The 27,271-nt window shown below is 38.2% G+C and overlaps 1 protein-coding gene across 1 annotated transcript in view; it reads left to right on the top strand.

Annotated features, from left to right (window-relative positions):
- Nucleotides 1–26,746, top strand: part of IGF2R (insulin like growth factor 2 receptor) — an 84,697-nt gene extending 57,951 nt beyond the window's left edge. The window contains exons 33-48 of the mRNA XM_070932619.1: nucleotides 1,109–1,234; nucleotides 2,529–2,800; nucleotides 4,408–4,614; nucleotides 5,497–5,646; nucleotides 7,154–7,315; nucleotides 8,146–8,353; nucleotides 9,039–9,185; nucleotides 10,571–10,805; nucleotides 11,480–11,616; nucleotides 12,875–12,992; nucleotides 14,139–14,285; nucleotides 17,596–17,780; nucleotides 20,592–20,778; nucleotides 21,560–21,712; nucleotides 22,536–22,605; nucleotides 24,984–26,746. Of these exons, the coding sequence (XP_070788720.1) occupies nucleotides 1,109–1,234; nucleotides 2,529–2,800; nucleotides 4,408–4,614; nucleotides 5,497–5,646; nucleotides 7,154–7,315; nucleotides 8,146–8,353; nucleotides 9,039–9,185; nucleotides 10,571–10,805; nucleotides 11,480–11,616; nucleotides 12,875–12,992; nucleotides 14,139–14,285; nucleotides 17,596–17,780; nucleotides 20,592–20,778; nucleotides 21,560–21,712; nucleotides 22,536–22,605; nucleotides 24,984–25,400 (2,921 nt within the window). The 3' untranslated portion in view covers nucleotides 25,401–26,746. The remainder of the gene's footprint in view (nucleotides 1–1,108; nucleotides 1,235–2,528; nucleotides 2,801–4,407; nucleotides 4,615–5,496; nucleotides 5,647–7,153; nucleotides 7,316–8,145; nucleotides 8,354–9,038; nucleotides 9,186–10,570; nucleotides 10,806–11,479; nucleotides 11,617–12,874; nucleotides 12,993–14,138; nucleotides 14,286–17,595; nucleotides 17,781–20,591; nucleotides 20,779–21,559; nucleotides 21,713–22,535; nucleotides 22,606–24,983) is intronic.
- The last annotated feature ends 525 nt before the right edge of the window (nucleotides 26,747–27,271 follow it).

Here is a 27,271-nt window from a genome sequence, read left to right as displayed (position 1 = left end):
CTCCCTCCCTCTCTCTCTCTCTCTCTCTCTCTCTCTCTCTCTCTCTCTCTCACACACACACACACACACACACACACACACACAAACCTTGGAAATATTTGCTATTGTATCTGATTGCAGGAAAATATGCACACCATATAATTTCAAAGGAAGCTTGCATAGAAGAAAAGGGCAATACAGTCATTCACAATTGCAACATTTGCAGCATCCTGCGGCTATGTCAGGACGGTGAAACTCGCAGCTCGGATGCGCCGCTCTGGCAACGCCCATGCGCAGTTTAGCAAACGGGAAACAAGTCGTGATACATCACGTGATGCCTCCGTGACGATGCAAGTTTGATACCCCTGGGCTATGTGACCCCCATTTGTAATTTTCCCACAAGCAAGGAGAATGGGGAAGCTGTCAGGAGGTTGCAAGTCACTAAAGCAAGTTGTTCCCAACTCTTGCCATTTTTTTCTGACACCTGCCCACATAATACCCTATAGTGCTTGCTCACACTCCTTAGTGCCCATCCATGATGCCCACCTGGCCCATCATAGGCATACATATCACCTGGCCCATCAAAGGTCTTGGCCTGCTTGCCTTGATTCTTGCCTCTTTCCATTGGTCCTTGTTTAACCACAGCAGTGGGGACTGCCGGGATTGCCATCACTAAGTGATGCAGTCATGTGACATCATGCTTTAAAACTGGATCGCTTTGTGATGGAAATTTCAGTCCTAACTGTCATCATGACCTTCTATATCCACTGGTACAGAATAAAAGCCATAACCGTTATTATATTAAATTTTTATCTCTTGTTTGACCACAGTAACAGGAAGGCTTTGGGTCTCATTCTATGGACCTTATGGTTATACTGAGATGCAAACCATCATACCATATGCACTTATGTTTATGGCTCATGTTAAAATTCTGTGGGTATATATTGATATACTGTATTATTTTTATAAATAATATGTCAAAAGCCCTGAATGAATGACTTTTATACTGGTTTTGAATTTTTGATGTCCTTTTACTGGAGTCAGCTTATTCAGCATCTTGATTGTTTTAATAAAAATGTGTTTTCCATAGTAATATTTCTTTTTTTCTCCCTCCTCTGTTTTCTTTCAGGTCATCTCTTTGACCTTAATCCTTTAAAGAGACAGGCTGGCTACACTCTCTCTGATTTTGGGAACGAAAGAATGCTCCAGTTGAGTGTGTGTGATGAACCCAACACTTCATGTGGTGGAGGCATTGGTAAGTTTTGACTTGCTGAGATGCTGATATTGAACCCAGGTTCATAGGATGGAAAGAGATTGTTGTGATACTTTGTTTTCTTAAGCCTATGTTATCATTGATATGTGATGCAACAGTAGTAATGTAGTAAAGTACATTTCAATAAAAATGTAGGACAATATCTGGATAACAATATGTGCTCTTCTCCTGGGGTAAGCTTTTCCTTCCTTCCCCGGATATCCAGTTTATCAGCTATTCATACAATCTGTGCAGGTAGGTCTCAATTAGTTCATTAATGAATTCCACAAATGGTCACATTATTTGAATTCACATTATTCAAAGAGATTTTTCTACGGGAAGTAGGGTAATTGGTTCCAGCTCAATGGAAATAGGCAGTTTTAAAATGCAACATAATGTTTATATGTTTATTAATAGAATACTGTATAAAAGTAAAAAAGGTTAAACCCACATCCAAAGTATATATGATATCTTCTGTATGCTGCTGCAGTTCTTCAAACTGAACTTTCCTTTTCTCCATTTTGCACAAAAGACCATTAGCTTCTAAAACCCCAACTGTGGCTGTGCATGCACGAGCCTCAACTGCATATATGCAGCCTTGCACTAATTGAATGCTGACTTACATTAAAGGAGGCTTGGTATCAGTTTATAAACTATGCTAAATCAAATTTTGCACTATTCAAACTTGCTCTAATTGTGATCTATCTGTAACTTAAAAAAATAGATAACTGTAAAACCTGCTACACGGCTCAGATTTCTTAGTTTCCATAATTTACCTGGGGTAGCAGTAAAATGCTTATTGGAGTGCATATGCATGTTATATTTTACAAGTGTGCACTGAAGTCCATTATGCCATATTTATTTAAACAGCCACTCGCTATATTGTTAACATAATGAGATACAAGATAGGTGGAGGAAAAAGGTGCATATTCACTGCATATCATGCTGTGGAGTGGATATGGTGGAGATACTATCCCATCTATCTGATGTTAAGAAACCTACATAGCCTCCTGTTAGGCATTGTAAGCCTTAATTGATCACTTTATATTGAAAAAATAAGTCTGAAAGAACAAAACTGTATTAGGACTATTCAGTGAATCATTGAGCAACTTGATCCCAGCACTGGAGAATAGATAGAAGTCTTTTTAACCAAAATCATAAAAGCATATATTTTTCTTGATGTATTAATAATGTAGCATTTTCCCTATTAATTGTGTTGAAGTTAATATTTCTTCTGTCAAAAAACAAGGAAAAAGAAAAAAAAGCACTAGAATTGCTCTATTAATTCTGTTAATAGGAGTTTGCATCACGGGTGGCCATCAGCCATCAATTAATGCTGGACAACTAAGCAAAGCATTAACCTATGAAGATGGAGTTTTGAAACTTGTCTACAAAGAAGGCGAGTCCTGTCCTGCAGATCCTGTTTTGAAGTACACAAGCTATTTCACCTTTGTATGCAGGTTGGATGCTGGGCCCGGCAGTCGGCCGGTTCTCATTTCTTTTGATGAGAAAACATGCACTTATTTTTTCTCTTGGCATACTGTTTTAGCCTGTGAAGAAGAAAGAGTGGTAAGCAAATTGACTGTTTTATCAACTTAAATTTATCTAAAATGACCTGGCGTTATTTAAGATTTTTAAAAAGTTTAAATCCTCTAGGGGGGGGGAGGAGGGAGTTGCAACATAATACATTGACAGATTTATTACACTCATTTGTGCTATTTTGCATCGCAGTTGTTGAAGTAGAATAAGCTAGTCTTATTAAGCATAATAGAGGCGATATAGTGTTTATTTATTAGATCACTTGAAATCTCTCTGCCAAAAAGGCACTCAACTCTAGGACAACGCAGACATAATACAACTAATGATTAACAAAACTGAAGCAAGCCATTGTAATTTTGAAAGACAGTTAAAATTCATCTTAGCCAGAGTAATTGGAGGAGGATGAGAAGGAGGAGATAGAACAAATTTATTTATGAGATGTCAGGCTGAAGAAGAGAGCCCAGAATCTCACAACTAAGTCCCTGAATAGCAGGATGTCTGTATTTAGTCTCTCTGTCGTAATTAGTATGTGCAGAACATTCCAGGCATAACTCAACTGGCTTGGTGTACTTCATGTCCAGACCAAAATACGCACATACGGTTATTGTTTAGTTCCATAATCAGGCTATTTTATCTTGGGCAGGTGGAAATAATAAAAAAAAATCAAGGACAATGGTGGCTGAAGGGAGGAAGGAAAGGTGTTGGGAAGAATGGGGAGTCTAGAGGTATGAGATACGCTGCAATATCAGCAACAGATGAAGGAAGAGGGAGGAAAGAGATGAGGTGCAGGTGAACTGGTTTTATATGCCATACTGGAACATAAATGGTGGAAATAAGAGAATGCCATGGGTTTATGCCATGGTTGTCCAGTGGTTAGAATGCAGTATTGCAGGCTAACTCTGCCCACAGTCGGGAATTCAGTCTGGACCGGCTCAAGGTTGACTCATCCTTCCATCCTTCCAAGATCGGTAAAAAGATATGCTGGCATTGTAAACTGCTCAGAGAGTGCTATAAAGCATTATGCAGTGGCATATAAGTATGATTGCTATGCCATGCTGAAAGCTGCTGAAAGTAAGCGGTGACATACATCCATTTTTCCCTTATTCACTCAATACAGATTTACCTATAAATGTTAACAATCAAATTTCTTTCTTTTAATAATTTTATTAAAAGTTTGTAAAAAGATAAAAGCTAATACAATAATACAAGAAAAAAATCAAGGGGAAAGCTAAAAGTATAAGAAATTTTAAAAAGTTTAAGGAAAGATTGCAAAGAAATGATATCTAATCTTAGCAGTTACGTTTACAAGTTGGGTCTCTGTTGTTTTTGTGCAGATATTTCCTTACTTGGCTAGGCAACATCTTCATGTTGGAAAAGAGCAGGGTTTGCTCTCTGTTTATATAGAATAGCCTGCCCTGTCAGTATTGGTGATAGTTCCTTTATAGTTCCTTGATAATAACAGTAATAAAACAAGACAACTCCTCCTTTTTCTTTTTTTTAACTTCCTACTGTAATAAATTCTTTCCCTCCAATTTTTATGGATGAAATGTTTTATGTTCTTTTTTCCAATATGTATCTATAATCTGTCATAATGCTTATTTCGACTGATATGTGAATCTTCTCTCCCCCGCCTACAGGTAGACTGCTCTGTTACCAATGGCAGCAGAGTAATTGACCTTTCCCCTTTAATCCATTGGACAAGTGCTTATGAGATATTTGATGACTTTTCTGACCAGAATCCAGATTTCTATATAAATATTTGCCAACCATTAAATTCCATCAAGGATGTCAGTTGTCCACCTGGAGCAGCTGTCTGCATGATCCCATTTAATGGCTCTCCTGTAGTAAGTAATATTATCAGCATGTATCAAATTGTCTTCTTTTTCACAACAGGATATTAGAATGAATTTCTAATGTACCGTAGCTAATAAACTGGTTTAGTAGATTAATGTATTATTTAAGAGCCCAGTTCTTCGGTCACTTCACATTCTTCAAATAATTATTTGGAAACGCAATTTCAGCATTTGATATAGGATAAAATATTGAAAGGAGGAGAGAAAAATGTTATCTTTGGGATAACTGTTTCACTTTGGGACACATCCACTACTAAAAAGTCATGGCCCAAATTTCAGGAAACATTTCAATTATTTTCAAAGGGTTTTTGAATTTTGAACAATATGTGTTCACATATCATGGCAAATCTGTTTAAAAATTGAAAAGATCTACAACCTTGGGGCAAGTAAAGATTATGATTATTATTCATTAAAGTAGTCCAATTTCTTTCAGCCTTCTATACAAACAGGAAGAAACATTTTGACTGCTTTAAGCAGCTGACTTATTTAAAATTAATACGATTTTGAAAGTAGAACAACTCAAACCGGGTCAGACTACTTGAAATATATAGCTTCTGATTCCTGGGCCATTTTGTGCTAAATGGATAGCAATTTCAGATAATGGATCATATTGATCTTGCCTATGTTTTTAGCAGTACTATTATAAAGATTTTGAGTACATCAGAACAAAATGTAATTGAAATCATATCTCATCATATGAGAAATACATCATAAAAATGGATGGATTCCTTCTAACTCATTCATTCATTCTGTCCCTTATTTTAACACATGTTATTACAATTTGTATATAGATAGAAGTAATTTATTTCCCAGTTGATGCTGAAGCTTCAGTTTCATTTTGTGGTCAATCATATTTATATTATATTTAATTAGGATATTGGTCGAATCACAGCACCTCCTCAGCTCAACAGTGCAACAAATGAAGTTAATATTGCCTTCAGCAGTACCACTCCTTGTCCAGAAGATAAAAATATCAACTATTCTTCCCTTATTGTGTTTCACTGCAAAAAAGGAACAAATCTGGTAATCATAGTTTTATTTTGCTTGTTGACAAAAACTTAGAAGTATTTACAAATTAAGAAAAGGTTGGGGGAAAAAAATCCCTTCCAGGCATAGGGCACAACCAAACAGCTGGTTTAACCTTTTGTGAGTTGGCAGAAAGCATGAGGCAAAAGAGCTATGCTCTGTTTGCATAGCTAATTCTTACTCTGCTTCACTAATGAGACTGGTGAATGAGGTTGTCTGCTGCCAGGAAAGTTAATGTGCAGTAATTGGTGGGTTTTCTAGTGTTAGAGAAGACATTCTTCAATTGCTTTTTCTGGTGGAGTGAGAGTGGGACTCCAGAAAATGGAGAGTTTTGGAGATGATTAGAAAACTAGATTTATTGAAACTGATCTGTGGAGTAGATGGGGGGGGGCTTTCTTGTCCTGCTTTACCAGGAAACCCATAACTTTCTTGTGCATCACCTATGGTGCCAGATCCATGGGGTAGGTTAGGTACACAGATATAGGAGGATTAAGATGGGTACAGATGGAGGGGAGAGTCTCCCTTGCTTCATTGGAAGCCTCTATTCAATCAACAAATCACTTGTATCTACTTGGAGAGGTTAGTACATATCCTTCCCTCTCAAATTCCACCATGCTACAAGAAGATTCTGAGAACAACCACTACCCATCCACAGGTGACCACACCAGACAAAACCAAAAAATAGGTGCTGGACACATCCGTTTCCTCCTGCATCATTATCTACCACCAAACGACTCAGATCGAATGGATGGCATAGCTTGTGTTGGGAGAAGATTGAAAACACTTATTTCCACATTAGATCGATACATTTCAAAGTTGGCTGACCTCATCTTTGATTTGGAGATGCATTATGTTGATATGTCCTTGTAGAATGCTTAGTGAGGCATGACATTAGAGGGATATTAAATGTGCTAATAGATATGCGAGGTTCCTTAACTACAAATTAAATAATTTCACCCATCACAACGGTTCAACTTTCTGATTAGTAAAATAGATACTTTGCCAACAGAGTCCATGATGATGATGAGGGGGAAATGTATTTAATTTTCTGCTTTTGTCAGTTATCAAGCACTTGTTTATTCCATTTTTTAACTAAATGAGAAGTGGAGAAAGAATGAATTTTGAAGGCTCAAAGGGAATATTCAAGTTGTGTACATAACCTGATATCAAACCCTTCTCTGGTACAGACAAATTAATTTTTAAAATTGTCTTAGATTTGTATATAAGCATGTGATCTGCAGTTCTCTCCAGAAAGTCAGCATGAAGCAACAGAAGTTGGGACATGATCTTATTCTTTTGTTGTTGTAGAAATTTTTGAAGCTTGATTATTTCCAGTGTCATCAACCTCAGTCACAGCAAGCAAAACCAACATAATATAAATAAAAGCAGATGGGTTTATTTAACTTCAGTGTGTGCTTAATTTTCAGTCATTTAGCTTTCTTATTGAGACATCTGATTCTCAAGCTTAACCATTTTATTCCCTGGTTTGTTGTGTTGGTAATAGGGGAAGCCCAGAATGATAGAAAAGTCCGGCTGTGAATATATATTTGAATGGAGCACCCCAGTGGTATGCCCTGATGAAGAGAATGTTTTGGGCTGCTCTGTCATGGATGAACAGTTACACTATGCTTTCAACCTGTCAAGCCTTGCAGGAAAGCCCTATAAGGTGATTGTATTGCTGTGGCTAATAAGGGGAACCGTTAATACTGTTCTGACATGAAAAAAGTGGAGTTGGTCTGTTGCAGAGCCACGTGATCAGAGCTCAGCGATAAAATACATGCTTTTAGCACCATCACAAATCACATATTCTGGGATAAAGTAAGAGAGGAATCAGGTTGCAGCACAGTGGCAAATTTTATGTATATCAAATTATTTTGTCAATGAAAATGACTCCCAAGGGACTGAGCTGCATTTCTCATATTTTCTCTCCAAAACATGAGAAGTTGAGAGTAGTAGTTAAGGCGTTGGGAGTGGAATCCAACAGCAGCATTTGGGTTAGTCATCATTGTTTAGGCCAAAATATGTCAAGAAACCCCGTGGACATAAATTTGAGTTTCTCTAGTAAAATAGGGTGTACATAATATAATAAAATGTGCTCATCATACAAAAAGATTTCTTTTTCTGCAAGACATGGGCCTAAAAATCATGCATATAATATAGATGCATTGATCATCAGTAGATGAATAAATACCATCAAAGGCATTCCTAGAACTGTTTCCCCCTATGAGTGTGAGATGAAATTCTGGTAACAACGGTTGGAAATTTTACGAGCATCATATTCACAGGAGTATTTTGGAAAGTGAGCAAAGCAACCCTCTGAACCTGCTGTATAAAGTGAACATTCTCTGGAAGATTCATTCTGAGACCCTTCACATGTTACCTTACATAATCTGGGGAGGCCCTTGGCATGGCCATACTGAACCTTTAGAAATATTTAGCATTTTCTCTGATTCCATTTACAGTTCTTTAATGGTATAGTTTTGGCTGTCAAAACAGGTTCCTTCTGGACGTAGGAGCTACCATCTTGGGGTATGTTCAGAAGCAGCAGATATACCTCAAGGAAAATGCAAAGACGCTGCAGTTTGTCTTATCTCTGGCAGTAATGCCATCTCATTTGGCAACAAAAAAGAAATAAAATTGGACTACAGGCATCAAGATGAAGCTGTTTTCTTGCAGTATAAGGGTGGTGATAAATGTCCTCCAGGTATGAGATTTGCAAGGAATTTACTTCGAAAATTACACCATTGCTTGCTTAGTATCTTAATTCATCAGCTTTTAAGTTTAAGATAAACTAACCTTATTTCCTTAATTTATTTAATCCTAAAAATAATTCCATTGAGAATTTAAGGAAGGTAACATTTAAGGCTACTCAGGGTGAATTCACCCATAGAATTTTACTGAGTGATTTTGAGATTGAAGTTTGTCCAGCGGTCATATAAATTAATTTATGTACCATTCTGGACTATTTAATTATAAGAGGTGAAAAGGAGGAATTGATGGATAATACAGAGTGTCTTCATGTATATATAAATACATGCATCTTGAACATTGTAAGATGCTGTTTTTGGGCTTGCGTCTTGTTCCTCTTTGTACAATGTCGTTTTGAAAGGAGAGCTGGCAGGCAGAAGCATTCCAGGTGAAAGTGGCCAAGAGTGATGATCTTTGAGACCATCTCAGTTTGTTCTAAAATAAACTTTATGTAGAAAAATGGTGGCTGCTAGCAGTAGTTACATAAATTATTACTTAAAATATGGCCTTTCTTAATTCTGGGTGCCATTGACAAACCACTTCTGTGCTAAGTTTTTTGTTAAGAAATATTATATTATATTTTACTGTTTATATTTCATAGGTATTGCCCATTAAATATTTTGTCTGTTTTTTACTTCCAGTGACTGAAAAGGGTGAGCTTTGTGTCTTCCCTTTCCAGTATAATGGTAAAAGTTATGACAGGTGCATAGCGGAGGGACGAGAGCGTCCATGGTGTGCCACAACTGATAACTTAGGGAGAGACCAAAAATGGGGATTCTGTGTAAATGGTAAGTAAGGAGATCAAGCTCTGCTACACAGGATGAAGCATTAAGATGCACAGCTGTACTGTATAGTGATGGAATATCTGGTGGCTTGAGATAAAACAACAGCTGCTGAAAAGAAAATCCAATCAGGATACAGGTAGTTCTTGATTTACGACCACAATTGAGCTCAAAATTTCTGTTGCTAAATGAGACAGTTATTGAGTGAGTTTTGCCCCATTTTATGACCTTTCTTGCCATGGTTGTTAAGTAAATCACTGCAGTTGTTAAATTATTAACACGGTTGTAAAGTGAATCTGACTTCCCCATTGGCTTTGTTAGAAGGTCGCGAAAGATGGTCACACGACCCCAGAATACTGCAACGGTCATAAATATGAGCCAGTTGCCAAGTGTCCAAATTTTGATGTAGCCATGGGGATGCTGCAATGGTTGTGAGTGTGAAAAATTGTCATAAGTCACTTTTTTCAGTGCCATTGTAACTTGAAATGGTCACTAAACAAGTGGTTATAAGTTGAGGACCACCTGTAATTTGTATTGCTGCACTTTAGGTGTTGTTTTGTAACAGCACTAACATCAGTCTTGTGCTCTAAATACAGACAATAAATACCACAGTGTTTGTATTTGAATAGCATGCGTTTATCCATATTTGGGAGCATCATTCAGAGAGAACTGGCCATTAACCCTGCCTGTTGATGAATTACAGGTAGTCCTTGACTTACGACTGCAATTCAGCCCAGAATTATGCTGGTTGTTAAGTGGGCCATCACATGATCAATTCAGTTTTTTGGCTGCCAGAACCTTTGAATCATCAAAGTCATAAGTACCTTTCTTGGAGTCTTTTGTAACTTCGAACAACTGTTAGGTGACTGGTCATAAGTCAAGGGACTATCTGTACTATAATTGGGTTTCCTGCTGAGGCCAGGAAAAATAGAAACCTCATGCAGATTAATTAACCCCCTGTCATGTTTTCTTGAAGAAGAAAATGTGACTGAATATTAAGATTGGGGATTCCAAGTATACTTGAATATTAATACCCTCCAAAATCAATAAGACTCAGCTTATTTTAAATACATTTCTAAATGAGAATTTTATAGGAAATATATAAGATTGCTTTGCTTTCTGAAACCTCCCTCCTTCCCAAATTCACTATGTCCCTTTTGATATTATTACTTTGAATTGGAGTATAATAATTCCAGCTCTGATCACTAACTCAGATAGCTGATATGCCTAGACTTATACAATTTTCCCCAAATATAACACTACTGAACCATTGTACCCTATGGACCATATGAACATTACAAGGCAAAGATAGATGTATTTATTGTTAATAACTTTCCTATAGAATTTAAGATTTACAGTCTTGTTTATAAACTTTTGTTTATATCTTGCAGAAGCTGGACAGCGTGAATCTACTATTATTTTTAAGTGTGATGAAAATGGTAATAGCGGAAGTCCTCAGTTGTTGAGTGAGACCCTTGGCTGCTCTGTCACATTTGAATGGAGGACACAGCTTCTATGTCCTCCAAGGAAAATGGAATGCAAGTTTATTCAGAAGCACAAAACTTACGATTTGAGAATACTTTCCTCACTCACAGGCTCATGGGTCTTCGCAGACAAGGGCAGCTCGTGAGTGTGCTCAACTCAGTTGACTAGTTTGTTATTCATTGCTAGCATAGCTAATCATTCTTCCAAGTGTGTATCTTGTAATTCAGGCAAGGTTGCCTAAGTTTCAGGAAAGTGTCTAAGATTAGGCAGTGCTTAAATCAAGTTTTGTAGTCCTGTTTTTTTTCAGTCAAGGGACTGATTGAAGGAAAACGTACATCAAAGGGAAATGCAGGGTGCTTACTAATTATAAGGGGGTATATCTTTACTAGAATTATTTGACCACTCAGCTTTGCTCTGTTGAATAACCTAGAATCATTGGGATACTGTGTTTAGATTGACAATCACTTAAGAAATTGCCAGATGGTAAAAAAATTCTAAAAAGATCTTTGAAGTTTATAGAAGAACTTTTGGAAAATTCTTTCAGTCAAGTAACCTTATATAAATTGGTTGTCATAGATAGACAATGTTCCATTTCATGTACTTGGAAATTTAAAAAAATATAAGATAGTCCTTATTGATGTCCTATATTGATTGTCTTTTTTTAAAAAAACTTTTGAGTGAAAGGTAGAGTATTGATGCTTTAAATAATTATTACATATGTTGTGCGCTGACAATAAAGATTTGAATTTGAATTGAATTGTATTAAACTGATGGGAGGTCTGCTGAAATGACCGTCTTTTCCTTCTTGGATTTAGCTACTACATGAACCTTTGTCAGAGAGTCCATGAAGGACCCTCAGGCTGTCCTGACAGGGCAAGTGTTTGCCGACGTAATCAGAATGGTGCTGTCCAAGTTCTGGGGTTAGTTCATACGCAAAAACTTAATATTACAGGTATGTCTCTTTGGTGTCCCCTACTATTTTATGCAGGGGAAAGTGAAAATAGCCTTAATTTGTTAACATTTATTTATTATTTCCCTTGCACCATTTTGTACTCCTATGCAAACAAATCCAGGTGGTATACAGTAAAATTGTGATAAAAAGATTAAGTTGGTCCCACATTATTAATGAATACTTAAGCCACAGCTAAAAGCAGAATTGTTAGCTTTGCAAGTTAAAAGTGTCCCAATGTTCATTTGCTAGGAACTAAATATTCAATAAAAAATGATAAGGTTTTTAGTGCCATCCAGGATGCCAGAATGAAAGTGCTTGAGTGCATTTTTGTTTCACCAAGTGGAAAGAATCATAAAGTCTTGTTTTCTAGCTTATGTCCATATCAGGGGTGCGTTCTACTTACCTTTACTACTGGTTCGCATCGTGCCCATGGGCACTCTTCTGCGCATGCGCAGATCACTTCTGATGATGTCCAGGTCAGTGGCGGAGCCACCTGCCAATTTTACTACCGGTTCTTGCGGACCAGCCGGGGGCAACCCACCACTGGTCCATATCCTTTGCAGAGAAAGGAACTTAAGAAGATACTCTGTAGATGTTTGTAGATAATGAGTGGGTAAAGAGGTCCCTAATGTGAACTGATCACTCCTTGAATAGTCTTATGGTGATAACCAGCACTTAAAACAGGGCCTGGAAGCCTGTTGGTGGCAGCTGCAAGCTATGTGTTGATCTTGCAACAGTGGGTTCCACTCTAGAGTTATCCTTAGGTTTAATTTTGTTTTCTAATTTCATTAGGGTTACATGAGCTCATTTGCATATGGATGCATGAAAAAACCCTAAAGCTAATAGATATTATCCATTACCTCCATGCAATTCCCCTTAAATAAAGTGATGTTCTTCTAGAAATAGTCTGCAGATGTGGAAATAGAAAGAAACCTCCTGGTGCTCGGTGCTTATATGGGTCTTTAAAATTCAAACAGTTGTTGGAACAAAATATTTTTAATTTTGCAAAAATATTGATATCAATCTATGAAATCAAAATATGGACATATACTAAATATATTCATAGGCCCCAGCTATAAAATATTAGCCCTTGAAGATATAACCAATCATTTTTGATGAAGGAAATATTACTAAGGCCAAGTCATAAAGAATTTTAATTTTTTTTTTAAAACCCTCACAAATAGCACCTAGTTAAATTCATTTTGCTTTAGATTCAGAATCTCATTTGCTTTTAATAAAATCTGGTGCTTTATTTCAGGTGACAAAGTTCTTGTCAGCTACTCCAATGGTCATGAATGTCCACAGAGGAACAAAAAGGCAACAACGGTGATAGAATTGAAATGTGGAAAAACTGTTGGGTTGCCAAGATTCAACAGGTAAGGAGGTACATGGATGATTGGTTTTTTATGGCATAACAAAGGCCACCTCAGCTTTTATCAAGGTATATATTATGCACATGGCATCATTTAGGTTTTAGGGAAGGTTTCTTTAATCTAATGCAGGGGTGTCAAACTCGCGTCGTTATGGCGGCGTCACGTGACGTATCACAACTTTTTTCTTCTTCGCTAAACTAGGCATGGCGTGCCGTGAGCTTGACAGCCCTGATCTAGTGTGTTCTATATATTTCAGTAACTCCTAATCAGCCACAATATGGCCATACAAATGAAGTCAATAAAATGAATGAGTGAGTCAATGTTGAGAAAGACCAATATTGTGGTGTGGAAAAGTGATCTACACTTATCATCAAATTAAATAGTAGAAATAAAATAATTGTCATGCTAACAGTACCACTAAAAATAAAATCTATGTTCCAGTCTAGTTTTGGTTCTAATTCTTCCATTTTTTGAGCATGAATGTCTGTATCGGCTGAAAACCAACTGCAGAGGTTAGCAATTCGGCGGTTCGAATCCCTAGTACAGGTCTCCTGCGTGAGCAGGGGGTTGGACTAGATGACCTCCAAGGTCCCTTCCAACTCTGTTACGGTTACCCCCCATGAAACCATTCTGCTCAGTTATGAGGCAGTGTGGAAGAAATAGAAGAGAATTCCCCCCCCCTTTTTTTTTCTTGACAGCATGCCTGTCAAGGTCAAATTCTCTAAAGGTTTACATTGGATTACTAAATAAAACCATCTGTTCTAAATGGGTGATTTATAAACCTTTGCCTCTTATGGCTATAAAGAAGCGTTGAAGTAATTCTTTAAAACTGAAACTCTTTACATAATTGCATTCTGATTTACACAGCAGAAAAAGGTTTTTTTTGTCTTTTTTTTTTTTTTTGTTTAAACTTTATTGAATAAACCCAATTGGCTAGGTTCAAAAAGAACATTAAATTATGAAGTAGAATAACCATAATGGAACTCGGGAAAATGTGTGCTTGATTTAAATTCATTGAAATGTGTAAATCCAACCATCACATCCACACAATAGAAAAGATAAATAGCAAATTTTATTTCTCTACCTCTTAGTCTTTATTATCATGCCATTTCTGCCTCTGCTGTTAATTTCCCAAATGCTTCCTTTTAGGATTGATGAAGAAAATTGTGCCTATTATATTACCTGGGAAACTCGAGCTGCTTGTGCTGTGAAACCTCAAGAAGTAAAGATAGAGAATGGCACAGTTATAAATCCAGAGACAGGAAAGAATTTCAGTTTGGGTAATATTTATTACAAGTAAGTTAATGTTTTAAATATTTATAAGAGACCAGGAGAAGACTCTTAATAATCTGCCAATTGGTGTAGTGAAAAACTGTTAAATGAACTGCTGAGCAAAATGTCTATCTGCCACTTCTAGAAATGTGAAGTTTCAAGTCATAACCATCAATCTGGATTTTTTTTAAAGTGATGCAATAACTTTTAAATCTGGGTGGATGTACTGACAACTTTATAAGAAGGGTCGTTTAAGAACTAAAGTTTGGTATATGGTGTATTGGTTAATACATTTCTTAAGGAATTAACTAATTTTGCATTTGTATGGCTTATTTATGTAAATTAAATAGATAATTCTACTGTTACAAAGTTATGTGTGCATATTGAAAAACAAACTCCATTTTCTCACAGAGACAGATTCATCTTAATCTGTTGGATTTTTTTTTAAAAAAGATTCTCTTAGTGCAACATAAATCCATAGACTAGTAAGTAAATCCATAGAACAGAAGTAAATTCCACTCCAGGAGGTACAGTAGCAAATTTGTGTATATGTGGTAGATTGATGCAAAAGCTATATGGTAGATTTTCCAATCTTTAGGAAAGTACTTATTGTAGATATATTATAAAGCTATGATAAATATATAACTTTAAATTTACCCCATCATTTAAATTGATCCCTATGCCTATCATTAAAAGTAGAAACTAGTTCTAGAATGAAGGATATTTGAACAAAATATTTTCTCCAACCCAACTGTGTATTCTTGTGCATTATACCTATGGTTTTCATAAATAATAGTGAAGATGGGTACAGGTATTTATTTATTTATTTATTTATTTATTAAATTTCTATACCGCCCCCTCTCCCGAAGGACTCGGGGCGGTGAACAGCCAAAATTAAAAACACACAATACAAATATTAAAATGCATTAAAACAGAATTAAATTATCTTAGGCTTCTCCAATTTAAAACCCCGTTACCCATAAAATTCACCAATTAAAAAAATTTTAACCCAGCCCGGCTTGCTGAAACAAAAAAGTCTTCAGGGCCCGGCGGAAGGTCCGGAGATCCGGGATTAGTCGTATCCCTGGGGGCAGCTCATTCCAGAGGGCGGGTGCCCCCACAGAGAAGGCTCTTCCCCGGGGGGTCGCCAGCCGACATTGCCTGACAGACGGCACCCTGAGGAGACCCTCTCTGTGGGAGCGTGTTGGCCGAAGGAAGGTTATCGGAGGCAGAAGGTGGTCTCGTAAATAACTGGGTCCTAAGCCATGGAGCGCTTTGAAGATGAGAACCAACACCTTGAAGCGCACTCGGAAGACCACTGGAAGCCAATGCAGCTCGCGCAGGAGAGGTGTCACGTGGGAGCGCCATGCCGCCCCCATAAGTACCCGCGCGGCCGCATTCTGCACCAGTTGGAGCCTCCGAGTGCTCCTCAAGGGGAGCCCCATGTAGAGAGCATTACAGTAGTCAAGGCGGGAAGTAACGAGGGCATGAGTGACCGTGCATAGGGAGTCCCGATCCAGAAAGGGGCGCAACTGGCGTATCAGGCGAACCTGATAGAAAGCCCCCCTGGCCACGGCCGTCAAATGCTCTTCTAAGGACAGCCGTGCGTCCAGGAGGACACCCAAGTTACGCACCCTCTCCGTGGGGGCCAATGTCTCGCCCCCAATAGTCAGCGATGGCACCAGCTGACTATATCGGGACGCCGGCAGCCACAGCCACTCAGTCTTGGAGGGATTGAGTCGGAGCCTGTTCCGCCCCATCCAGACCCGCACCGCCTCCAGGCACCGGGAAATCACTTCAAGGGCATCGTTGGGGTGGTCTGGGGTGGAGATGTACAGCTGGGTGTCATCAGCGTACAGATGGCACTGCACCCCAAAACCACGGATGATCTCGCCCAGCGGCTTCACATAAATGTTGAACAGGAGAGGCGAGAGGACCGACCCTTGTGGCACCCCACAAACCAAGTGCCTTGAGGTCGACCTCTGCCCTCCAGCCAACACAGACTGCGACCTGTCGGAGAGATAGGAGGAGAACCACGGTAGAACAGTGCCTCCCACTCCCAACCCCTCCAACCGGCGCAGCATGATACCATGGTCGATGGTATCAAAAGCCGCTGAGAGGTCTAATAGGACCAGAACAGAGGAGCAACCTCTGTCCCGAGCCCTCCAGAGATCATCAACCAACGCGACCAATGCCGTTTCCGTGCTGTACCCGGGCCTGAAGCCGGACTGGAACGGATCTAGATAGACGGTTTCCTCCAGGTACTGCGGGAGCTGTCGCGCAACCACACTCTCAACAACCTTCGCCAGGAAGCGAAGGTTGGAAACTGGACGATAGTTTGCTAAAACAGCTGGGTCCAGAGAGGGCTTCTTGAGGAGGGGCCTCACCACCGCCTCTTTCAAGGCGGGAGGCAAGAACCCCTCACTCAAGGAAGCATTTATAATCCTCTGGAGCCAGCCTCGTGTAACCTCCCGGGTAGCCAGCACCAACCAGGAGGGACACGGGTCCAATAAACATGTGGTTGCGTTCAACCTCCCCAGCATCCTGTCCACGTCCTCGGGAGTCACAGGGTCAAACTCATCCCAGATAACCGTCTCAAGACAGACCTCGGACAACCCGCCTGTACCTACCCAGTCGGAGTCCAAGCCTTCCCGAATTTGAGCGACTTTATCGTGCAGATAATGCGCAAAATCCTCAGCACGACCTTGCAGGTAGTCCTCTACTTATGACCACAATTGAGCCCAAAATTTCCATTGCTATACAAGACAGTTGTTAGGTGAATTTTGCCCCATTTTAACAAGCTTTCTTGCCACAGTTGTTAAATGAACCACTGAAATTGTAAAGCTAACACTGTGTTAGGTTAATCTGCCTTCCCTATTGATTTTGCTTATCAGAAGATCACAAAAGGTGACCCAGGGATCCAGCAACTGTCATAAATATAAGAGTTGCCAAGCATCCAAATTTTGATAATGTGACCTTAGGGATGTTGCAATGGTTGTAATGTGTGAAAAACAGTCATAAGTCACTTTTTTCAATGCCATTGAAACTTTGAACGGTCACTAAATGAATGGTTGTAAGTTGAGGACTACCTATATAGCATTTAGGTAAAATAAAAATTGAGGAATTGTAGATTACTTGGAAATGGGTGAGGAAAGTCCTTGCTAGATGGAACTAAACTTGAGATTTTAGGTGAATTAAAATAGATTCTTTAGAATAGCAGTAATTAGCTAGGTGAAAAGAGGTGCTTCCAAAGACTTAGCTCTGGTTATTTCTGTACCATTATTCTGTATATGTGTGAGTATTATGTAATTTTATTTTTATTTTTTTGTTGCAGATTATACAATGCATCAGGAGATTTCAGAACAAATGGGGACAAATACATTTATGAGATTCAGCTTTCTGCTATCACTGGTTCAAAGAATCCAGAGTGCATAGGAGCTAACATCTGTCAAGTTAAAATATCAGAGAAACGTATTCGTAGAGTTGGATCATCAAAAAAAGCTCACTATTATATTCAAGGTAAGTGGTGACTTGCTAGGGATGATGACAGCCTGGGTTATATGCAAAATAGAAACCCAAACTAAACCAATTGTATTGGGAATTCTGTTGGCACTATTCCACCCTTCACTAAAAATAAAATCTAGAATGTTTTGCTTATTCCTAGTTTCTTCTAAATCTTCTGTTGAAATCCAGAGTGATTCCAAAGTGATTTTACTAAGCAAGTAGGGCAAGTCTGCTATGTTGTGCCTCTCCACCACCATCACCACCCAGCCCCATGTCTGCTGAGGTATCAGCCCCAGAATGTAACTATGTCCCATAATCAGATATCTCACTCACATGCCCATCCTCAATCTTCCCAGTGTATTTCCTTCTTATCCTTTTTGCCACCCTTCAGTTTTTTTTCAAAAAGGCTATACCCAGTCATCCCAACACAATCCAAGACAGGTGCTCCAATTCTTTAGGGCACGCCTGTCAAACTGGCAGCCCGTGGGCCAGATATGGCCCACGCAGGCCACACCCACCCGTTTCACAAAGGCAAAAAACATCGCAATATGTCACGATGCGGCCCACGTTGCGAGCAGGTTTGACACCCCTGCTTTAGGGCTGTCTTAAAAAGCCACCTTTTTATGGCTCTCCTAAAGTTTGATTTTGGGAGATTTTTTTTTTTCCATTCTCACCTTCCCCTCCCAACAATTCTATTCAGGACATATTTCAATGTGTATCTCGAAGGAAACAATCACATTTCATTCCATATAATTGAGGAAAGAACTAGCCAGCAGTAGCTGTTTTGTGCCTAAATTATTTGAGCATAAATCTACCCAGTAACTTTTGTGTGAGAGGGCAGCCATATAAATTTGATAAAACATATATAAATAAAGCACATCCCCATCATCTACTTATTTGTTATAATTATACTGATGCCTCAGTATCAGTGTATTTTCTTTATTCATTCTCCCTGTTGATTTCTTAATGTCTCCAAATTCACCTTCTTGGTTTCGATTCCTGTGAGTAGAACTGAATAATGCTATTAATAACCTGTCAGTTACTCCCAACTCCGAAGGATATTAATGTATCCTCTTGTCCCTCCAGATGTTAGCATATACCCTTTCTTGGCTGTTTAGGCAAATTGAGAAGCATTGAGAATTTGTGAACAGTCCTATTTTTTGGACATGGGAATTCTTTGATCTGACTGTCTGTGGAAATTCTCAGTCATCCAGGTCATGGTTGTCTTTGACAAGGTGCTTTTCAAGAGGCTACTGGACTTTCTGGTTTTTCTTTGAAGACATTTTGCTTCTCAGGAGAGCTGAAAAAGCTTCTTGGATGAGAAGCGAAATGTCTTCAAAGAAAAAGCACCTTTGGGATTTTGATTCTGACCTTTTCCTATCCCAGGGAGTGAAGATAAAATGGCTCCTTATTTCTGCTTATCCCTATATATAGAGAGAGGGTGGGGGGAGAGAATGAGTTACATTTCACCCTTCTATCTTCCCTCTATTGCCTTTCCAAGTTAAAGAACTGAAAAAGCAATAGTCAATAACAGAAGAGCAGAGTGAAGGATAAGTTGTTGGATATACAGTATAATTTTTTCACTGCATCTTCTCTTGCTTTCTGAGAGGAGAATGGTTGAAAAAAATAATTTTTTTACACACATGGATCCTGTTTTTTCATTTGCTTAAACCAAATGTGGGAAAACAAAAAAGATCAATCTTTGTGTACTTACCTCTTTTCCTTCCATTCATTACATGAATGGAAACTTAATGTGTAAATTTGCCAGCTCACCTCCATGAGAGGCAAGAAGAACATTATTTACTAAGCGAGAATTTAGCAACTTTTCTGTATAAATAAGAACAAGTAGTCCTCACTTAGCAACTGCTAAGTGACCATTCAGTTAAGATGGCGCTGAAAAAAGTAACTTTAGGACCAATGCCTATATTTACAATCTTCACAATGTCCCTCAGTCATGTGATTGCCTTTACAGTTAGTATGACTTGTTCTGTGCTTGATCTTTCTCCCGTCCTGCTTGTAGAGCAGAGAACTTGGAAAAGACGGGAGTAAGGCACACAATGGGGAATGTACATAGAAAGAAATACAAGGGAGGAGTTGTTAAAAAATAATATCCTGTTTTCCTGAAAAAAAGGACACCCCCTGATAATAAGCCAAATTGCGCTTTTGAGCGCATGCGCTAAAATAAGCTTCTCCCTGCAAATAAGCCCTCCCCGAAAATATTTAACCGGATGCGCAGTCAGTCCCCGCCATTTCCTCTGGTTAGGGTTAGGGAAACAGCTGGAAATCAGGTAAGACAGCAAGAGGAGTCCCGTCTTGCTCCACACACCCCAAAATCATAATACCTCCCCAAAAATAAGGCCAAGCACTTATTTCGGGGTTCAAAAAATATAAGACAGGGTCTTATTTTCAGGAAAACATGGTAGTCAAGCACAGGAGAGATTGCCCACAGAAATTGATTGGGTTTCCTCCTCCCCCCCCCACCCCAGTTGCTTGTTTAAGCAATCTCTGCTCGGGGGGGGGGGAAGGGGGGGAGTGATTTTTTAAATAGGCAATTGCTCCTATGCTTGGCCCCATTTTTTATTCCCTCTTCCCTCTCTGGCAAAGAAAGAGATTGGAGAGGAAGGATTTATAACAGAATAAGTAGGCACACAATGAGGAAGTAGGCCAGCAGCTGTATCTTGTCGAAACCTGCAAGACTGAAAGTACATTTCTTCCCTGTCACTTTAACAGCCCAAAAACTAGGGAATGCCTCTTTTGAGATATCCACAAAATATCCACAACCAACAATTGATTGTGAATTTTTTATCTTTTTTTCTTCCTTTGCAGATGATGTTTTGGATCTTGTGTTCGTCTCTGACTCCACATGTGGCAGAGATTCCCAAAAATCTGTGTCCTCAACTATTGTCTTCCACTGTGATAAAGATGCTGAAGAAGGCATCCCAGAATTTCTTCATGAATCAATGGACTGCCAGTACTTATTCACCTGGTACACCTCGGCCGTTTGCCAGTTGGTGTAAGTAAATTTCATGAGAATAATTCTTGTTAATTCTTACTTCCATGTTTGTTTGTCTGTTTTTTAATTGTAAACTACCCAAAATCATTCTGGAGACTGGCAGTCTCTTAAAATTGAGTAAAAAAACCAATGCCGGGAAATTTTGCTTGTTTGGTTGGAAGTTGATTAATCTCCTCTGAAATGGGGGGGATTAAAATAATTAATTTTTAAAAAGTACTTATAATTATAGCTTATTCTATTTCCAGGAATGTATTGGAACATGGTTGTTAATCATTTCCAAATAGAATAGAATAGAATTCTTTATTGGTCAAGTGTGATTGGACACACAAGGAATTTGTCTTAGGTGTATATGCTCTCAGTGTACATAAGGAGAATAAAATTCATTCATCAAGAATAAAAAGATACACTTCATTCTTTATTCTTAGATTGACTTAGTGATAGTCAAAGTTATTAATAAGCTATCAAATCGTACTAGGAAACAAAAACAATATAATTGAAAGATATACAACCTTCATCTCTTGTTTCAGAATTGAACAGAGTTTTTTTTATACATTATTGAATTTAATTAAAAGTTTGCAAGGATCATTTATGAACTGAGTCCAGGGAAATACAATAGAAATATGTACTCTGAGTAAGGCTAACTTGTTTCTTCTTCTCTGCACCAAACCTTTCCAAGGGTTAAAGAGACCCATTCTAGTGGACAGAATAGAGAGAACAGGAGGGCTGCTTTTGCAGATGATACCTTTTGAATTTAAATTCCCATTTCTTTAATCATTTGCAGTAGCTCTGAAACAACAAATGATGGAAAGTATGTGGAAGATTTTTCTAAAGGCCTTTCAGGAAGAAGCCAAGCAGTTGGAGCACTATTGAGTTTACTTCTTGTGATTCTCACAGCATGTCTTGTGATCCTGTTACTTTACAAAAAAGAAAGAAGGTAGGACAAAAGAGAATGCTCAAGATGTTTTGCTTTTGCAATAACTCCCCAATATAACATTTTGGAAAAGTTTTAAAGCCAGAAAGCTTGGAGTATCATTGAAAACAACATGTCCAGCACCCATAAAACTGTGCTAGAACGGTTTCTTCATTAAATATTATTACTATTCTTAAAGGATAGTAGAAATGGCAATAGCACTTAGACTTATATACCACTTCTTAGTGATTTACAGCCCTCTCTAAGCGGTTTACCGAATCAGTATATTGCCCCCAATAATCTGGGTCCTCATTTTACAGACCTCGGAAGGATGGAAGGCTGAGTCAACCTTGAGCCGGTGAGATTCAAACTGCTGAACTGTTGGCAGTGAGCAGAATTAGCTGCAATACTGCATTCTAACCACCGTGCCACCACAGCTCTAATAGTAGCACACAACAAATAGTACCGGTCAATATTCTGATATCAGACCACGCCTCATTTTTTAAAAAGCAAGCACAAGTGTTTTTGAAAGAGCTAATGTCTACAGGCATCTTTAGAAATTGCTATTGGTGTCAAAACTTTGCTACTAGTAGCATGTCATTCCCACTTTTGTCATCCACTGTAACCAAACTGCCTCCTGCCTTTAGTCTGCCATCAGGGTCCTCTTCAAAGCCTGCAGTGCTATTCCTTGACATGTGGGCTTTCTTTCTTTCTTTCTTTTTTCAAAATGGTATCCCTCTTTCCCCCTTTCATTTGCAACTTGAAAATGGCTTGTTTTATTGAAAGACACCCAAACTTATGTTACCTCAGAATATAAAGTGTATAACATTGATGTTTTGTTTCGTAGAGAATCTATGAAGCAGAAGATAGTCAACTGCTGTCGGAGATCATCAAATGTTTCTTATAAATATACTAAGGTATTTTATTATATAAGTGCATCAAATATTCTGCTTACAGCTCTGTATTGTAATCATAACTATACTGTGTGCAGAGCTATATCCTGTTTAAAATCAGCGCTACTTAATTATATATAAACATGAAGTATAAATAATTGGATGAAATTTACAATCTGCCCTACCTTCACTAAGCATTATTTATTGATAGCTTTCAGTTGAGATTTTTGGCTATTGTTCAGTATTTGAAAAAACTGTATAAAAATATTTCCATTCCTCCAAAGCTTCATGTTTGAACAGTTGTGGGAAAATATTGAAAGCATGGCTGTGTGTCATTTAAAAGGAATAAGGGCCAAATGGAGAAGCAGCCAGACTTTTGAAAGAGAAGGTGTAGAGGTTTACAGCCTATTCCTCTAGATCACATTGTGGAACTGATGGCCTTCTGAACTATAAATATAAGCCATCCTATCAGTGTCCATGCCAGATTCTTAGAAAATATAGTTAGCAAGCGAAGGTGACAACTTTCTCATCCTGTCTGTAGAAAACAACTAAATTCTTTTATGTAGGAACAAGGCTGTTTGTATTTAATCAAATAATGTGGTGCGTAAAACTTTGGGAATCCTTTTGAATTTTCAATATTTCTGCATAAATTTGATGTAAAAAACGATCTGTTTTCCATACAAGTCCTAAAACCAGATAAAGAAAACTCAATTAAATAAATAAGCCAAATATATATATTTGTTTATTTATTGAAAGAAATGATTCAAAGCTATTTTGGTAAAAGTACGTGAACCTTTGCTTTCAGTAACTGGTATGCTTTCCTTGGGTAGCAATAAGTGCAATTAAATATTTTTTGATAACTGTTAATCAGTCCTGCACATCAGCTTGGAGGAATTTTAGTCCATTCCTCCATACAGAATAGCTTCAACTCAGAGATGTTGGGGGCTTCTTCACATGAATTGTTCTCTCAGGTTTTTCCACATTTCTATTAGATTAAGGTATGGACTTTGACTTGGCCATTTCAATACATTAACTTTCTTTTGATTTAATCATTCTTTGGTTTTATGACGTGTGTGTTTTCAGCTGTTGTCATGCTGCATGATCCACTTTCTCTTAAGTTTCAATTCTGGGACACATATCCTTACATTTTCCTTAGAGTTGGCCATACAATAATTCAGAATTCATAGTTCCAACAATAATGGCAAGCCATCCTAGTCAAAAAGCAGCAAAGCAGGCCCAAACCATGATATTGCCATCACCATGTTTCACAGATGAGACAAGGTTCTTGTGCTGGAATGCAGTGTTTGCCTTTCACCAACAGAATGTTTTTCATTCAAGGCAAAAAACAAAAACCTCTTTTAGTCTCATCCATCCACAGAACGTTCTTCCAATAGCTTTCTGTCATTTTCAGGTCTTCTGCAAACTGTAGATGGGCAGCAATATTCTTTTTGGAGAGAAGTAATTTTCTCCTTGCAATCCTGCCATGCACACCATTATTCTTCATTGTTTTCTTGATGATGGTTTCACGAACACTGCCATTTATCAATGAAAAAGAGACCCTCAGTTTCTAAAACATTACCCTGGAATTCTTTGAAAGCTTCCAGTATATTATACACCTTGCTCTTGGTGTGAGCTTAGTGGATCAAACACTCTTGGGGAGGGTAGAGTTGAGTTGCCTCCATTTGTACACAATCTTCCTTACCAGAGTCCAAACCCTTTGGAAATAGCCTTGTAACCCCCTCTAGTCTGTTGAGAATCAGCTGTTTTTCAGAGAACTTCAGAGGTCTCCTTTGTTCTAGCTATTACATATTTCCATGTATCTGTATTGTAAAGATTAGATTTCGATAGTGGATTCCCAGAATTCTGTTCTTTAAGGAAGGACTTCCCACATTCACATCTGATCACGATCACTCTAATTTCCCCTTTAAATGAACTTATATTCCTAGCTTCACATACTTTTGCCACACAGAAATATGTAGTTTTGGATAATTTTCCTCAATAAATATATGAACAAGTATAGTAAAACTCATTTGTTTAATTGAGCTTTCTTTATCTAGTTTCAGGACTTGTGTGAAGAATACATCACGTTTTAGGTCATATTTTTGCAAAACTATTGAACATTCAAAGGGGTTCACAGATATTTGAGCACCACTGAAGAGATCCATAAAGCACTGTGTTCTTTGCCCAGTGATCCATATAACCTGAGCAGATGCTTTTCAAGATCTCAGGCAAAGGTTTTCCCATTGTTTGTTCCTGATTCTCTCTAGTAAAAGAATTGAACCTGCAAAACACTTATTTTGCTGAATATAGTTCTCCAAAATCAAACATACCTTGCTTTTCAGTAAACTAAATTATCATGTTTTTAATACCATTCACTACCTGTGTGTCCTTGGACTTAACAGATAAATACTGAAGAAGTAAATGAGAATGAAACAGAATGGCTCATGGAAGAAGTAGCTACACCCAATCACAGTTCAGGAAACGAAGCACACATAAATGGCCACGTAGCACGAAAGGCAGCCATGTCAGATACCCTCATGTCCCTTCCGGTGGATGACATGGACAGCGAGGATGAAGTATTGACAATACCAGAGGTGAAGATTCATTCAGCAAAAGATGTTGATTCAAGAGGCTTGAGCAGCACTATAAGGCCTTATCATAACAAAGCGTATAAGCCTTCAGGCAGTGGAAAAACTGCTCTGCCTAACGGAAGGAAGAATAGCAAAACCAGCCCCACTTTTGGTCAAGAAGAAATGCAGAATTCCATGAACATTGCATCATACCATGATGATAGCGATGAGGACTTGTTGAACGTTTAACCTGCAATTGTGCCTAATGAAAATTCCATATGTGTATATGTATATTAAATATATTAAGGTGGGACAGCAAAACACTTCCAACCAAAAAAACGAAGACTTGAGTTGCAGATGCCTTTAGCAAGGGATTGTTTCAAGGGAAGGGGAGAAAGGGTCAGTCCTAGTTGTTTACAATGATTAGTGACAGCTGGGTTTCTAGCATTCAGTGAATGAAATAAAGGTAATTCTCCTTAGCTAGAACACTCACACATATCCCTTGGGAAGGTTTTAGAAACTATCATATTTTACAATGATGGGCTCAAATCCAAATGAAGTCCTTTCCGCTTCATTGTGAGACTTGCATTTAACACACTTTATATTTATTGCTCTCACTACTCAGGTTCACTGAAAAAAAATTTGTTCTTCCTGCAGGCAGGGTATTTTCTTCTGTAGATTCACCCATCTCATTAGGTTGGGTTTCTTTGGTGTACATCTTGGAGCTGGTCTGTATCTTGAATTTGCCTGTATATTTGATTTCTGTAATCTTATTCAATTAAAATGATTTGATTTGATTTGAAAAATGTTTTAGCTGGAAGATATAAATCCTATAGCTTTAGCCTTGAGCTGTGGCTGTCCTTTGCATGTTAAGTCTGTTTTTTGGTACCAGTCATATAATGTCGTTCATCAGTGTTTACAAGACTGTTGGTATAGCAACCCAGTGCTATCCTTCAACATTAGCTGGGCAAAAAATAATAGAGTATGCCCTTTCCCAAAGACCCTTTCAGGTTAGATACTAATGCTTGTAGCTTTTTCTCGCCAACTGTTGTTGTGATGAAAAAACACGTGTACCTTTTTCCGAATGCTGTCTCTCATCAGAAGCTTAAACAATATTTTTTTTTCCTTCTTGGGAAATTGCCAACTAATTCCAGATCAAACTAGCGTATCAGCTTTATTGCCCTACAATTTTTTATCGCTGTTTTAAAGCCGCAGCCTTGCAGAACATGGGCACACAAAGGTTTTGGTACTAGGTGCATTTCCTTTCAAAGGTAAAACTCTTCGGATATTGTCACCGAACTCCATCATTGTTACATGCTGCAACAATTAACCTTAAGGGAAAGATGGAACAAGTTCTTCTTGCAGTATTTAGCATCTTAGTGCTTTTTAAGAGGCTCATGGCCAACATGTGAGTTTCTAAGAACTGTGCACCAGTATTTAGGCTGGTCAGAGGCTCTTCCTTCATTCCTCCTTTCTACCTTGTACTGTTTGCCTTGGAGTACTTAAGATTGGCTTCCTCTTGGTACCTGGATTTGATGTAACAAAGTGTTTAAAGAATTTCAATAAATAAAAATTAAATTATGTTTCTGTAGGAATCTTTGTAGTACATGTTTTTTCATGCCTTCGCATGTTTATTATGCTCGGTTTTCAAACAAGCAAGGGCCAAACCTTTCCAAAGGCCTTAATGCAGAATGCAAATAACTTACAAAATAGTGATGAACCACGATAATGTTAAAATGGGTGAAAGAGGGATGGTATGAAAAAGTTCATTTCAAGTACCGATATGGCAGATTCGTTGGGAGGTGGTCAGCATAAAATGTTAGTAAGTAAATAAAATGCTGACTTCTCCAGTTACATGAAGGGCACTAAGGTAGATCTTAGCAAATAGTCTTCCAAAGGCAGAACTACAACGATAAGGGGCAGCTGAAACTAGTACTGAATTGGAAACTTGAAGGACTGCATACTGTCGTGCAATACTCAGTATACTTTTACATATAAAATTGCAAAGTTGCCTTTAAATATAAGTACTGTTTAGAGTTACTATAGGTCTAATACAGAGATGGGTTGTTAAAAACAGCATGCTTCTGGCATGCACTGCAGCAATAGCAATAGCACTTAGA

The sequence above is a fragment of the Pituophis catenifer genome, unplaced genomic scaffold (genome assembly GCF_029215685.1).
Source record: "Pituophis catenifer annectens isolate HBS135680 unplaced genomic scaffold, rPitCat1.0.hap2 SCAF_1, whole genome shotgun sequence".
Classification (NCBI taxonomy): Eukaryota; Metazoa; Chordata; class Lepidosauria; order Squamata; family Colubridae; genus Pituophis; species Pituophis catenifer.
The sequence above is the reverse complement of the archived record's forward strand: the minus strand, read 5'-3'. Positions and strand labels throughout refer to the sequence as shown.